Source organism: Periplaneta americana, chromosome 14 (genome assembly GCF_040183065.1).
Source record: "Periplaneta americana isolate PAMFEO1 chromosome 14, P.americana_PAMFEO1_priV1, whole genome shotgun sequence".
NCBI lineage: Eukaryota > Metazoa > Arthropoda > Insecta > Blattodea > Blattidae > Periplaneta > Periplaneta americana.
The window spans coordinates 93,267,368-93,283,749 of record NC_091130.1 but is presented as its reverse complement, the minus strand read 5'-3'; the positions used below and the strand labels follow the sequence as shown (position 1 = coordinate 93,283,749).

The following is a 16,382-nucleotide window of genomic DNA, read 5'->3' as shown; positions in this document are numbered from 1 at the left end:
ACCTGTGGAGTGGCATTTCTTTGCAACTAGTTACGGTAAAGGGCCCAGTGACGGTGTAGGTGGTACAATCAAGCGACTCGCTGAAAAAGCCCGCCTGCAAGGAACTCTAATTTCAACTCCTAAAGAACTGTATGAATGGTCAAAATGCAATATACAAGGAATCACTGTGTCATTCACATCCATTGAAGAACATGAAGAAGTAGTTAAAAATCTAAATCCTCAAAGATTTGCCGGCCTCAAGACTGTTTCCGGAACAAGAAGTGTTCACTGTGTGGTTCCAGTTAATGGAACGTTAGCAATAAAACCCTATTCTGCTTCACCAGAAGTACCGAAACTAGTTGAAATCAAATGTGTGATGCGCACCGGTCGTCAACGCGGAGACGTTTCTCGCAGTGACCAGAAACAGTGATGGTGCATGGCACAGCGGCATAGATCACTCTTAACACAGTGAGTTGTTTTAATTTATAACTTCCTTATTTTTGAAGATCCCATTATGAAAATTTGACAGCATAATGTAAATGCTCTGTAAATTGTCATATATATTTTTTATGTGAATTGAAGTATTCGATTTTATGTAATGGCGGTTTTTTAAATATATTTTTAAATATCTTTAAACCCAATTTTCAGAGCTGCACTGAATTATAGTATCTTAAGAACCTCTTTTGTAAGCTATCTAAAGATATCTTAAAAAAAATTGTAATTATTCTTATGGTCAGAAAACACATTGAAAATATGCCTATGTGCTCAAATAAAAATACATTATGCAACGAGCCTATAATGATAGTAATTAAGAATCGAGTATGGATATTTATGAAATGAGCGCAAGCGAGTTTCATAATTTTCATACGAGCTTCTTAATTACCATTATAGGCGAGTTTCATACGACTTTTTATGCTCGACCATATTTCTAACTTGAAATTACCGGTATTCAGATGTATACATTTTATTTGTAACTGACAAGATCGGAAGTGACCTTGTTCTAGGTCGTGAATTGTGAGATGTGCGCAGACGCGAAAGTATTGATTTTTTCCGAGGAACAATAATGTCACTGACCTTGACGTAGTCCCGTTAAACTTGATAATATTATAACCTTGATTATTGAATTCGACATTGAAAAACGAGATGACAAATTGAATTTATTTGAATATTATTTGCAATTAACGCTAATTATTATAGTAACAGAACATAACCTTCTGCGACAGCCTCCGTGACATTTTGCTAATTCTCTTTCGATTGCATATCCGAGAATAATCGATACTTGCGGTTTTATAACGGTAGAAAGCTGACCTGTCATTGGCTGAACAGTTGTAACCTGAGTCGTCATTGGCTGAAAGACCTGACCTTTAATGAGTAGGTGTACTTTAATGACATGCATTAAAGGTCTGCTACCAGGTGTATAATTACTACATTTCGGCATGGTCGAGCATAAAAGTTTTTTAACTGTCCATTACACTTAAACGGTAGATGCCGCAAACATAATTTTATACATGATTAATGTATATAACATAAAGAGTTGAATGTGCAATTTTTAACAAATTTGGAGATATCAATGTTTTGTGTCATACTGTTTTGCATGGAATTGCCCATATGCTTTACAAGTTTAGGACATAATCATCATGAATTAATTTTATATTAATCAGTTTAATGCCGTTTGGGTTAAGTACAGTAATAACTTTGGGTTAAAAGTCGTACTAAATTCCTGAATTTACATTCCTTGATGATGGTCTTATAAATTCCAAAATAATATGCTTATACACTTTATGTAAACTGTAAATAGACTGAAAAAAATTGGTATCACTGAAGTCTCATAAGTAGAGTAGATTTCTATAGCTGCATTAAAAGAATGGCACTGAGTACACCAGACTGGATGTGGTGTCCATTAGGCCAGGTTCGAGATTCAGAACTGAGTCATAAGGACTGAAGAATGGATCAAGTGAATAGTAAGTAGTGCCAAATCCAAACACTAAATAACAGTAATCGCCATTTAAAAGGGGTGGGGACATGACTTGTATGTTCATTAAATATAATATAAAGTACACTAACTTTAAGTGCATATAAATCTGGGGTTTTCACTTAAGCATTAAAGGATAAGTCAAATGGTCGTTCCAATATCTCAATAAAGAAAACTGTGAAAGTGCATTCTTGTGTTATAAATAAGGACAAACCATACAATCATAGCACCTGTAAATTATTTCAGAAATACAGACACACATAATAATTGCATATTTCTAATAGATGTTCATTACTATGAGTGTAATTTTTAAAACTTCATTTAATCTAGCATTCTCCATTCAGTGGTAACCTTTACATGGCAAATTTTCAGTAGTAGTACAGATTTACGAATACTTTTCAGCCCTAAATTGTAACTATATCACTATTTTAAGGTCAGGCAGATAAAGGTTAATCAAATCTTCTGATGTACCTTTCTCATTAGTACTAGAGATTGCCAACATGACTGATTCGGCCCGCATGTTGCTTGGAAATAAACTTCTCAACTGACTTTGTCTAAGTGGGCCATTATATTCATAATAAATCTGGCAGACAGAGAGTATTGGTATTACTGGTTTTGCCTTTGTGATGTAATCTGTAGTAATTACATATGCTCGCTCTATGCTTTATATATTCCTTTTAGTATGCCAGAATGTTTCAAGATTTCAAGGTTTCTTTTGCACACAAGACTGAAGGCTTTCATTGAAACTATAATCTATAAGAATAATATTCTTTTGAATAAGTAAAGCAGTTATAAAAAAGTTAATTTAGGGAAAGAAGGAAAAACAACAAATGAGCAGGAAACAATTGATAAGACGATTGCATTATCACTTTCAACTCTATGGATTGGGATCCAAATTTCACGGACTAATAGAATTATCTCTACTTGGCAAACTCTCGATTATCTGAGCTAATCATCAGATAACTCTGCATGAATACTATGATTTTTGCTTTTACTACAGAATGAACCTTTTTATGTACTAGGCAAACAAGGCTATGTTTGAAAATGTCAAACATTTAAAACATTCAATTATGACTTTTAATAACAGAGTAGGCTATTATAAAATTATAAAGTACTTACGATTTTTATTATTGGCAAGAAAGTAATACAATTACAAAGACCAAAAAAATGTAATTTTATATCTTTTGGTGAAAAGTAATCAGTATCAATAATGTTCTTTTGCTTTCGAGATTCATTTAAATTCTTCCGTATACAAGTACGAATGTTACAAAGTGCAATTAAAATCCCAGTTTTCCACATAATCTAGAACTGCATCAACACACTGCCAAGCTGTAACATACTGCATATGTGCATTTTCTCTTTCGGCTAGAACCTTCTCTTCCCTGCCACACCAGTCAATGCATTGATGATATTTTCGTCTCTCATAAGCTGAAGACTCAGTTCACAGTTCACACACATTCACACGCAACCACTCTTCAACATTTTCACTGTCCATATTTTCAAAGTCTTCAATTCGAAAAATCAACATCATGATGTCAGATGATTCATTTTCTTGTGTATAAAACCGTGGAAGTTATTTTCTTCTGGTTCTCAGCATGAATGCAAGATTAGTTCATTCAGTTACAAAACAAAACGCTTATATGGTTAATGTGCACCGACAAAGAAAGCACATTTCTTTCATGAGTCATGTCACCCCTACTCATTATTGTACATACAATGGAGAGAATCATAAGGATAACACAAATTGCTGTGACAATAACTATAACAAGTGTTCAACCAACCAATAATCGTTTCCTCTGTTTCGTTTGATCAGCAGTTGAGAAATATATGTACATAATTGAAGGGTTCAGAGCCATAGTGGGCCAAGCGCCATTTATTAAAAACGGAGAAAGCAAGGGATAAAGTTAAGTGAATACCATAGTTTAATGAAGACTGACATATCATTTACTTTTAATGTATATACTTTATTTTACTTGCTGTATATTTCCATTGAATTATGGTAATAACTTCATTTTAACCCTTGTTTTCTACAGTTTTAGTAAATGGCGCTTGGCCCACTATGGTTCTGAATCCTTTAATTATAAACCATGTTACAGTCAGGAAAGTGGAAAGAGGAGGTTTATTATGGACAGACTATTTTTATACCAAGGTCACTTTGAGACACATGCACTCGAATTCGAAGCTCGGTTCACATGTACTCAAAATTTTGTGACAAAAATAAGATAAAATATACCTGCGGTGCACGGTTAATCTGCAAACCTGATAATTCGCACACAGATAATCGAAAGTTTGCTGTATTTCAAATGTGCTTATATTCTTTGTATTTTCTGTGAATGAGGGGAAATTACACATTCTGCCAGTTTATTTTGTGACCAGCCCCATACATATATTTTCCTATTTGTTCTTATTTTCTGTTTTTCTTTCAAGATATCTTTATCACTCTGTATTCATATACCCTGAAAAAAATGGGCAATGTTCCTTTAGGTGTATAACTTATTAAAAACTTAGTCTTGATGGTAATATTATTATTGTTGTTGTTTTGTTCTTCTGCAAACTGTGGATGTCAGTGGAATGTGTCTGTTAGGAGGTTCATTCATCTTGTTTGTTTGCCTCCTTCGACCATGTTGTTTATATTTCATTGTTTAATTTACATAAATTATATTTAAATAATTTATGAACTTTTCGTGTCTCCACACCTCCTCCTGTAATACCTTGATGTATCTTAGAAGTACCCTTTCACTGGTCTGTAAGAAAAATTTACCTCAGTTTTTAGGGTTCATCTTTTCTGTCATATGGGCATCAATCCCAATTTGAAAGTGTCAGTCTTTTATTGAAGTGAAATTCAATTATAATAGTTGCCTTAGTAACATTTGTTGTTGTGTGTTCTCCATAATAAATGAATGTAATGTTAGCATATATATTATATTATTGAAGTATCATTTTAATGAAAGTTTGTGCCGTATTGTAAGAATTCTTCCACTGTGCACTTCAGCTACATATTGTTGATGGTTAAGGTTCCAGGAAGATATTCTATATAATGACAAAAAATGACACACTGTATCAAATTTGAATCTCTGAATAGAAAAAATTTTGAGAGTTCGAGTATTTAATATGAGAGCAAGTTTAATTAAGTATACTTTAGGTACTACAAGGCCAAAAGGTGGATCTGAAGCTGATAAGTGGGATGTGATGGATGGTAAATCAATGGTAGATATATTATTGGTAGTACATTTAACTGAGATTCATAATGTGATTAACAACAACATTATTATTATTATTATTACTACTACTACTACTACTACTACTACTACTACTACTACTACTACTACTACTTATGGCTTTTAAGGAACCTAGAGGTTCATTGCTGTCCTCACATAAGGCTGCTATCGGTCCCTATCATGAGCAAGATTAATCCAGTCTCTACCATCATATCTCACCTACCTCAAATCCATTTTAATATTATCCTCCCATCTACGTCTTGGCCTCCCCAAAGGTCTTTTTCCCTTCGGCCTCCCAACTAACACTTTATACGCATTTCTGGATTCGCTCATGCATGCTCCATGCCCTACCCACTTCAAACGTCTAGATTATTATTATTATTATTACTATTATTATTATTATTATTATTATTATTATTATTATTATTATTATTATTGCTATTACGTTCACAAAATTGGATAGTTAACTAATATTTTGTCCTTGAGTATAAGATCTTGAGAGTCAGAATCATAAATAAAACGTTTGTCTATTTTGAGAAAAATTAATTTTTAAAAATTTTTTTTTATTCACATGCAAATTTAAAGATACAAGGTATCACTTCTTAGCCATCGATATGATTATATTAATGTATCACTTTAATGAAAGTTTGTGTCATTCTTTTTAGTTGGTTATTAAATGACGCTTTATCAACTACTAGGTTATTTAGCGTCGATGAGATTGGTGATAGTGATATGGTATTTGGCGAGATGAGGCCGAGGATTCGCCATAGATTACCTGGCATTCATCTTACGTTTGGGAAAAACCTCGGAAAAAACCCAACCAGGTAATCAGCCCAAGCAGGGATCGAACCCTTGCCTGAGTGCAACTTCAGACCGGCAGGCAAGCACCTTAACCAACTGAGCCGCGCCCATGGCTTTAGTTTGTGTCATATTATAAGAATTCTTCCACTGTGTACTCAATTTACAGTATGTACTGTTAGAACTGAGAAGTATGACATGTTCAATGATTCTCGTATAAAAAATTTAATTTTGTATGAATATTCCAGGTAGTATTTCTTACAAAAGGAATGACAATAAAAATTTTTTGCTTATGTTCAGTTTCAATTTTTATAGTATTGCTTGCATTCAGTTTTCAATAATTTCATTTCCGACATTTAACTTCATTATATGTTTTTCTTTTAATTCTGTAATCTGCAATATACCGGTATAGAGAAAGACGACTTCTATGTGCACACTTGTTAATGATTCAAGTGCCCAAGATTTGACTGTGGGGAACTCTACATATTTTCCGATATATCACTACAGGGCTTTATTTATAAATCTTGTCCCTCACAAACTGTTTTGCATCTCAGCTAGTAAGAATGCTGCAGCTGGTGGTACCCATAATTAACTCAGCTCTCCCCCTACCCCTTATTACTTGACAATTCATGTATGAAACAATTTCCTGACAACCTCACGGCACTATACATTCATTTGCAGAGAAGAGTAGATAGTTGACTCTAGAGCAACGCATTTTCCTTTTTAAATGTTATCTTAAATACGAATCAGCTTCTTGTGAGGCTTGAAATTTATTCAGACATTTCCTCCTCAATTGCTTCCTTTCAGAATTGCAATTCATGATATCGTGTAGAAATCTGTATCAGTTTTAACAGAGGAAAAACTAAACGAAGTTGGCACAAATCTTGAATGTAAGCCAACAAAATTACAAAGTTTACAACATAAATCCTCGCACACTGGACAAACTCAAGCAAATAGTAGAAATTAAATCACAAATATTATAGTGGCCGAACTTAACTGTGTCAATTAGATATTTTAAGCATCTTTTATAAGATAAGGTTTTATACAAGTGGAGTTGAAGTATGTGTGTCACTGGCTGAGATATGTTTAGTAACTGAGACATAAAACACTGCATGAGCAGACAAGGTTTATAAATAGTCTTATAGTTCCCAATGTCAACTATAGTAACCTAGTCATTCACAGAAAGTAGTGTTAAAATGTAAGGTATTGTAGATTTAAAATCATCATTAACACATATCTTTCCAATCTCAGAAAACATTGTCCAGTTATAAATGAAGAATTAGGAATGAAAATCAAACATTTTTGCAGCCTTCTATTACATAACCAAATAATGTTATTATGCAAATATTTTGTTTCAGGATAAATATTTCTAAGTGCCCTGATTGTATTAAATGCTCTTTTTCTGTTCAAAATGTATCCCTGTTTCTATTACTTTTATTAAAAACATGGCTACAATGAACAACAACAACAAATAATAATACTGATGATGATGATGTTAATAATAATAATAATAATAATAATAATAATAATAATAATAATAGTGTGTTGAACTCAGGAAGTTAACTTGCTTTTAATTTGTTTCCAAGTTAATTGGCTGTCTCTTGGCAGCACATCCAATAGCTATGTGCTTTGAAATAGAATTTTTGAAGGGTTGCAGTATCTTGATTGTGCAAAGTTGGCATACTATTAATCCTTTAATTGAGAATTGAAATGAATGGTTGGATGAGGATGGAATGAATGGTTGGACGAGAATGGAATGAATGGTTGGACGAGGAATAAACTGTTTCTTATTTATTTTGTTAAATTTAATTAAGTTAAAAAGCTTAAATGTAGCCTATTTGTGGGATGAGAAATACATGGACAATTAATTAAAGTTTATGAAATTGAAAAATGAGTTCTATTCAGTCAATACTTAACATAAACACAATAAACATGTTATAATAACATTTACACAAATTTTTAAAACAAACGTTTTCGCCAATTTTGATTGGCATCTTCAGGTCGTGTAGGTCGAATGGAACATGTTATAAAAAGTGACGTTGGTATATGACGTTAAAAACCAAAGTTACAACTGTAATATCACTTAAAAACAGAGAATAGAATATAGCAAAAAGCCTCCACGATGTGTGTAGAATCACTGTGTTGAAAGAGGCGTGTGTGAACCAAGGAAACAGCAAAACTCTTCTGTCATTGCAGATACAGTTTTCAAGATAGATTTGAAGATGCTACGAACAGGTCGGTTGTGTGGCCGTTATGGAGAGCAGGAAAAATCCTGTAAATTGTAAGGATAGAATGAAGGAATATTTAGAAGCATTTAAGTATTATTTAAATCTTCTAAAACAATACTTACAAAAAATGGAAGAACGTCTTGAAATCCATGAGGACGGCGACACGACTGATCTTTACATTAAGTGGTAGCGTATGACGAAAACTGTATACGTTGCACGACTAGTGGATGAATGACCGTTACTTGCGTGTGATTTTAAACAGCGGGTTATTTGAATTTGGGTATTGTTCGTTAAGGAGCGGGCTATCATTATTATTAGAAAAGGTGGTAATATATAGTTCCTCCGCAGTATTCATATAATTATGATTGTTAATAGTCTTTAAGACCTGAAGGGCTTCTTCTATGCCAGTAAGTTCGTGATTAAGGGAAATGAGATGCGTGGCAAACTTTGATTTATTCCTATTGAATTTGAAGTCAGAGACGTGCTCTTTGTAACGCGTGCGAAAATTCCTTTTTGTTTGGCGAACGTATTTACTGGGACAGTTTTTACATTGCAATAGATAGATACCGCTATTGGCAAATTTATTGTAATTTTGAATGTTATTGGGAATTATGTCCTCATGGATTTCAAGACGTTCTTCCATTTTTTGTAAGTATTGTTTTAGAAGATTTAAATAATACTTAAATGCTTCTAAATATTCCTTCATTCTATCCTTACAATTTACAGGATTTTTCCTGCTCTCCATAACGGCCACATGACCGACCTGTTCGTAGCATCTTCAAATCTATCTTGAAAACTGTATCTGCAATCACAGAAGAGTTTTGCTGTTTCCTTGGTTCACACACGCCTCTTTCAACACAGTGATTCTACACAATCGTGGAGGCTTTTTGCTATATTCTATTCTCTGTTTTTAAGTGATATTACAGTTGTAACTTTGGTTTTTAACGTCATATACCAACGTCACTTTTTATAACATGTTCCATTCGACCTACACGACCTGAAGATGCCAATCAAAATTGGCGAAAACGTTTGTTTTTAAAATCTGTGTAAATGTTATTATAACATGTTTATTGTGTTTATGTTAAGTATTGACTGAATAGAACTCATTTTTCAATTAACATTGAACTTAACGGAACCAATATGCCTTTGAAATTAAAGTTTATGAGCCACTTGAGTTATTTTGCTGATTATCTATCATGTCAGGCCATATGGGTGGGCTGTTGATAATCTCTAGTTACCAATTTTTGCATATCGGAGAACTCAGCCATTTGATTTATTATGCTGGTTGCCTACCATGTCAGGCTATGGTGATGGGCTTTTGGTGATGTCTAGTTTCCAATGATATTGCATGTAGGAGAAATCAATACTTTGTAGTGTGATCTCTGAATTTGGTGCATCTGAAGGCCATTTTTAAACACTTAAGCAACAATATGTCTGATTTGAGCACTTGTTAATCAGTTATGCGGTTTGCAGTAGAGTATGAAATGGGCACTGGAAAAAATTCACACATGGAAGAAGTCAAAAGAAATCCATACAATACAAACATTCACTCATCATATTTGTGTATCTCTTGATTATTATATGTTTTTTATGCTTCTAGAACAATTATCAATTTTCCCTAACTTCCAAGAGATAATTTTAAATCTATAAAACACAGGATACACCAAGTTGTAACTACTTTCATTTCCATATTTTTTATGCCAACATTGTGTCAGAAAATAATATTAAAATGCTATGAAACTTAATATAGTAATAATTATTATTATTATTATTATAATAATACTAATAATGATAATAATATTATTGTTATTATTACCAGTACTATTCTTTTTGTATCAAGTAATTTTCATTAAACAAATTACACTTCGGTTCATACTCAATGTGAGCAGAAAAAAGTTAAACAGTTCTGAATGTAATATGAAGGTTCCAATGGGCTCGAAATAAAACTATACTTCTTCTATTAACATTTTTAAAAGTGCCCCAAATGCAAAGTATTTTCTTATATGAAATATGAAAAAACTGATTTACCTAACATAATTCACTAACAAATAAGAAAGCAATCATGTGCACCATACCTAAAAGTATAAAAATTAATAGAGCATTTATTTTATAAAAGTTTGTTTGAACTTAAAAAAATAAGTTCGCAATATTTGATTACAAATTTGTAATCGTTTTATATTAACTGCATGACAAACAGAGAGTTCGCATGCAGACCAGTCCCATTCCAACCTCTACCTAACACAATCTGTTGGCAGATAGTGAGTGCTCATACACATGTGTACAAACAGGTCTGTACACGCTTCCCCATGTAGACTGGTCCCACTCTATCCTCTACCACTTAGCTCCACACTACCGTAATATAAGCTGATGGAATATGAATGACTACCTGGGACCGGTTTGCATAGGAACTCCCTGTATTTCAGACCATTCTTGTGCTTTAATAACTGTGTAGCATGCACGCATCATTCAAAATTCTACCACAGTTACATTTCCAATTATTTTCAACACTGGCACTGGTTCCACTTGAAATGCAAGGAAAAAAATACTGTAAATAAAAAATAAAAAATAGGCCAAAAAAGTATAGTTTATACATTTTATAACAGATAGATGCAACATGCGACTGGTCACTACTGCACTTATAAACAACACTTAAAATTGTATTCTACACAGGGATGTCAAAAAAAATAGCGAAAGTTACACAGACATCTAACCACATTCCCAAGGGAAATAAATATGGCAATGCTTTTATGTTTAGGCTTTATAAAATTCCATAATAACTATCAATGTCATTGATAATGCAAATAAGTGTTTAACTTTCAACTTTAGATTATATGAAGGTATCTTCAAGACTGTGCAAAGCTATGCCATGTACAGTTTGTAGCTGCATTTATTCAACAGGAATCGTAATTTCCTTTGTGTGTATGCTAAATAATTCTCAATATTATCGAAATAATCGAACTTCTTGATGTAAGCTTACCGGTAAATATGAATTAGATTCGATGCAAGTGATTCAATCTCTGATGTAAATAAAATGAATAGGGTACATTACCAGATTCTCTTGTGTTCTTTCATTTGATTCCAAATGCAGAAGAAATAGGCTACAACACATAACTCTCAATATCCTTTGTGAGGGAATGTGTAAAAATTGTCTGTGGCACTTACATTTTTTAAGTTACGCCTTAAATTCATATCTCAGTTCAACAAAATGTGACCAGAATCTGTCAACAGTAGGCCACAATAAATAGTTCTAACTTATAAACGGTGCATAATACAGCATAAACTTAAAAGTGGGACTTTTTTTCCATGAGCAAGAACTAATACTGCAAAAGTCAAACAATAGTAACTTGTTCTTTGTGCAGTGGCGAGAAGCAGACATGGCAGCATGAATTCGTTCAAATTCACAGATCTCTCCCAATGTGCCTAGGACGAAATTTACAAATAAAACACTGTATAAATGGGCAGTCATTTCTTATGATAATAATAAGCCCGCAAATGAGCAAGCTAGGTAGAGCATTTTGTATGCTTGTTTCTTTTTACATAACTACAAATGCATATAAAGACATGGATCAAACAAATTCACAAAAAATGAAGACGTACAGTCACTCTAAGTTTTACCTATACAATACTTCTCTCTTGTACAGCATGTATATTTTCTACACCTGACTTGTAACGGTGGCACACAGAAGGGAGGGATGATCACACGCAAATTACCGTATAAAAAAAGGGATTCATTTCTATGTAGGTCTTGCACCAACATATTTCTGTTTTCTGATCTTACAGGCTACACTGTTAATTTTTTAAATCTAAAATGGTTAAAACACTGCACTTTCCATCACAAAAAAATAAAACGACTATAATTGCACCAAAATGTTTAGAAAATAAATACCACGAACCTGGAAGAAGATTCTTCTTCACTTTGAGACCCAATAAAGGGGTGTAATGAGAAGCATGCTGCGTTTTTCTTCCACACAAATGACAGTACTGTGAAACATCGAGTTATTATGTACAATAAATCACAGGGCACACATCTGCACATACACACGAAAATCTCTCCCATGCTTCAATACAGTAGTACCACCAACATGCGATACTTGTTAAAAACATACATACATACATACATACATACATACATACATACATACACGTGTATGCATGGCCGCACTGACTTCCCTATGGGGGAAAAAGGGGATACAACATTAGACTGCAACATGTCCTTTCTATCAGACCTGGTCAAGATCTACGAACTGGAACATATACAGACCTTAAAAGTTTTCATTTTTCCATTTATATGTAATAAGGAGTAGGATTTAGAAGAATGCAAGTTAAAACCTTTCTTTCCATAGTTGCCATCTAAATACCATGTCAACTATCATTAGTCTGGGAGTACACACTCCTCACACTGAATCAGGTTGTTCCTATATTAAATTTCGAGGGAAGGGAAATCAGATATACAGACAGCAACAAAGATGGGAGGGTTTACCAGTAATGGATAAGGATTGCTTTCATACCCGCAGCCTGTGATATCTTCATCACTCTTTGAGGCCAGCCAAGGAAGGTTGGCACAATTAGATGAAGGAAAGGGCATGTGGATTCCTATGTCACCTCATAAAGTAAGCCCCTGACAGGGGGGTGGCGAGGCGATTCTGGATTGCAATAGTTACTGATGCTGCCATCACAGCAGCACAAGGTGTTTCTGATTGTTACTAATTGCCATTGGTGTTCCTGGCTGCTATGAAGGGATTTCTATTGTTTGCATCTCTTTCTGTGCCATAGATCTTGCCTGCTTTTTTTGCCATACTACCTAACAGCTCCAAGGAGCACTTATGAGCTGAGCGTAGAGATAGTGCCCATTCCTTTAATCCAATTTCATCCTGTAAGAAGCAAAATGGGAGAATAAGAATACACTGAGAAATACTGATGCACAGAAATACAGTAGAACCCCGCTAATCTGAAATACTGTAACTGGAACTGGCGCCTGTTCAGATTATCAAAATTTCGGAATAAGCGGGGACAAGAATGTAAATGAATAATTTCAAGGGAAAAATTGTTCCGGGGCCGGGTATCGATCCCGGGACCTCTGGTTGAACGTACCAGCGCTCTACCACTGAGCTACTCGGGAACTCCACCCGACACAGTCTCAACTTTTCCCTTTTTATATCCACACAACTCGCGTGGGCTGACGAAACGCCAGAGACCCACAATGAGTGCACACAATCTCTGTGTGACTTGGAATTGTGGTTTTCTGTTAACGTACATAGAGGTCCCGGGATCGATACCCGGCCCCGGAACAATTTTTCCCTTGAAATTATTCAAATCTGCTTTACAGGGAGCTTCACCTGAAAGACTAGATTTGCAAGAATGTAAATTATCATAATTTTACAAAAAAAACAAGGAATAATTCAATCACTAATGATAAATTAAGTAATACTGTATATTGTACATTTTGAGTGTCTAAATACCATACCATTAAATTGATTTTCAGTTCAAATACCAGTACTCTGCTTTCATTCTTCTTCTTCTTCTTCTTCTTCTCTCTCTCTCTCTCTGGCATATTCACATTATCCAGAATTTCGGATTAGTGGAGTTCGGATTAGCGTGGTTCTTTTGTATATGCCAAAAATGCTGAGAGAGAAAGAGATGAAAAAAAAAAAAAAAAAAGAAGGGAAGAACACAGTAGTTAAGAAAAATTAATGAAGGAAAAAAGGAAACAAGCAGAAAGAAAGGAAAGATGATAAGAAGCAAAGAATGAACAAATGAAAGCAAGACCTATTCTATAATAAAGTTAAGAAACCTTCTTAAGTTTTAATGACTAATCTCTGGACACCATTCATACATGGAATACCAATATATGTACGGAAGTTTCTTCGAGTTACTTGTAAGTCATTGTAAAATCATTCATTTATCTCAATCAGGGTCTATTTTTCTATAAAGGGCCACTATCTTATGATACTGATACTGGTGCCCTCCCCCTGTTCCACTTTTTCAAAGTGTTAGTCTCCTAAAGCCTATAACTTAATAACCCATAATAATGCATTAATTAATTTACACTACTTCAAAACTCCAGTACATGCCATAGCTTATTCTGCACTTACATATGAATCAGTATTTGTTATAAGGGCGGAAGTCCAAAAATACAAATATTCCTCAAGGATCAACATTAGGTCCCCTACTTTTTCTAGTATTTATAAATGATCTTGCCCCCCTTATAAAAGATGTAGGTCATCCCATATTATTTGCAGATGACACAAGTATAGTAATTACAGCCAATAACTCCAACACATTCCAATCTTCAACAGAGGAAATTCTCTTCAAAATATGTGACTGGTTCTCAGTCAATAAATTAGTATTAAATTGTAACAAAACTAACATAATTCAATTTAAATCCTGTCCAAATTCAACATCGCAAATTTCTAGCGCAATAATTAACAATAGATCCCTATTAGCAACAACAACAACAACAACCAAATTTCTTGGCTTAAAAATAGATAATGTGTTAAATTGGAAAAATCATATTAAAGAAATTACCCCCAAACTAAATTCAGCTTGTTTTGCTATTAGATCTATGCAAAAGATAGTAAATATCAATACCTTAAAAACAATATACTTTGCATACTTCCACTCGGTAATGAATTTTGGAATAATATTCTAGGGAAATTCCACAGATAGCAACAATATATTTCTATTACAAAAAAGAGTAATTAGAATAATAGTAGGTGCCTAATCTAGGGAATCGTGTAGGACTATTTTAAAAAAACTACAAATAATGCCCATGGCTTGTCAGTATATCTTTTCATTAATAGTCTTCCTCGTATGTAATCGTGAAAACTTTGTAACTAATTCAACAGTTCATAGCATAAATACACGTCAAAAAAATGACTTTCATACTCCATCGGCAAGTCTATCGTGCTATCAAAAAGGAGTGCGTTATATGGCAGTAAAAATTTTTAATAGCCTCCCTATCGATATAAGAAATAAAACTCAAAACATAAAATTATTTAGGGCCAAATTAAAGAAGTACCTAATTTCTCACGCCTTCTATTCTGTAGGTGAATTCATGACATTCAATAACACTTCATGAAATTGATACTAAAACTATGTGTTGTACTAGTAGACTATATTGTAAATCTCGTCTGTATATATTTCATCTAGACTGTGACTATAAATTAAGATTTTATAATAGTATTAAGTTTTTTGACTTGTTCCATATTCTAGCTGTAAGCATGTATGAATACCATGGAATGTTAATAAATACAATACAATACAAATTTTACAGGAGAAACAGAAAAATGTTTTCCGGTATTTGTATGAAAATTGTAACTTCTTTTCAGTCTTAAAAATTAGTTTTAGCATCAGATCTCTTTATTAAAGTGTTTCTAAACTGTTTCATTAATTAAGATAATGAATAGGGCCTTAGTTTACCGTGGGACTTCTCCCTTTTAACAAATAATCAGTTTTTAACAAAATATATGTTCTTTAAATTTTATACAATGCCATACTTACTTATTAAGAAATAGATTATATAATATGAAGAACATGTTACATAAAGAACATACAAACAACTATTAAGGTAAATTTGTAGAATAACATCTTATTTTCCTTAAGAAAATTATCAAGACATAAAATTGATTGAACTCCTACAAAAAACATATTCTGTAATCATCGTTAATTTATATTTCCATGAATGTGCCTATTTTTTTTTAATGTATGGGTGAATTTTTTTCAACTCATTGACATTGTCTTTCTTCAGCGAAAATTTCCCTTCAGAGTCGGCCACTAAACTTCGGAGTTGAATGTTGATATAAGAAGTCCACACCTGTGGAGTAACGGTCAGCGTGTCTGGCTGCGAAATCAGGTGGCCCGGGTTCGAATCCCGGTCGGGGCAAGTTACCTGGTTGAGGTTTTTTCCGGGGTTTTCCCTCAACCCAATACGAGCAAATGCTGGGTAACTTTCGGTGCTGGACTCCGGACTCATTTCACCGGCATTATCACCTTCATTTCATTCAGACGCTAAATAACCGAGATGTTGATACAGCGTCGTAAAATAACCCAATAAAATAAAAAATGATATAAGAATCATGGCTAAGGATTAATGTGTTTTGAGTTAACCCATTATTGAATTGTCTTGCAACTAGAGTCTCTGGGTACTGATGGTCATACACAAAATGAAACAAGTTATTAATTACAAAG

At 33.6% G+C, this 16,382-nt stretch overlaps 1 protein-coding gene across 1 annotated transcript in view; it reads right to left on the bottom strand.

The window, feature by feature from the left end:
• Window positions 1-3,047: 3,047 nt before the first annotated feature.
• Window positions 3,048-16,382, bottom strand: part of Gprk1 (G protein-coupled receptor kinase 1) — an 881,497-nt gene continuing 868,162 nt past the window's right edge. The window contains exon 16 of the mRNA XM_069845748.1: window positions 3,048-13,066. Within this exon, the coding sequence (XP_069701849.1) occupies window positions 12,899-13,066 (168 nt within the window). The 3' untranslated portion in view covers window positions 3,048-12,898. The remainder of the gene's footprint in view (window positions 13,067-16,382) is intronic.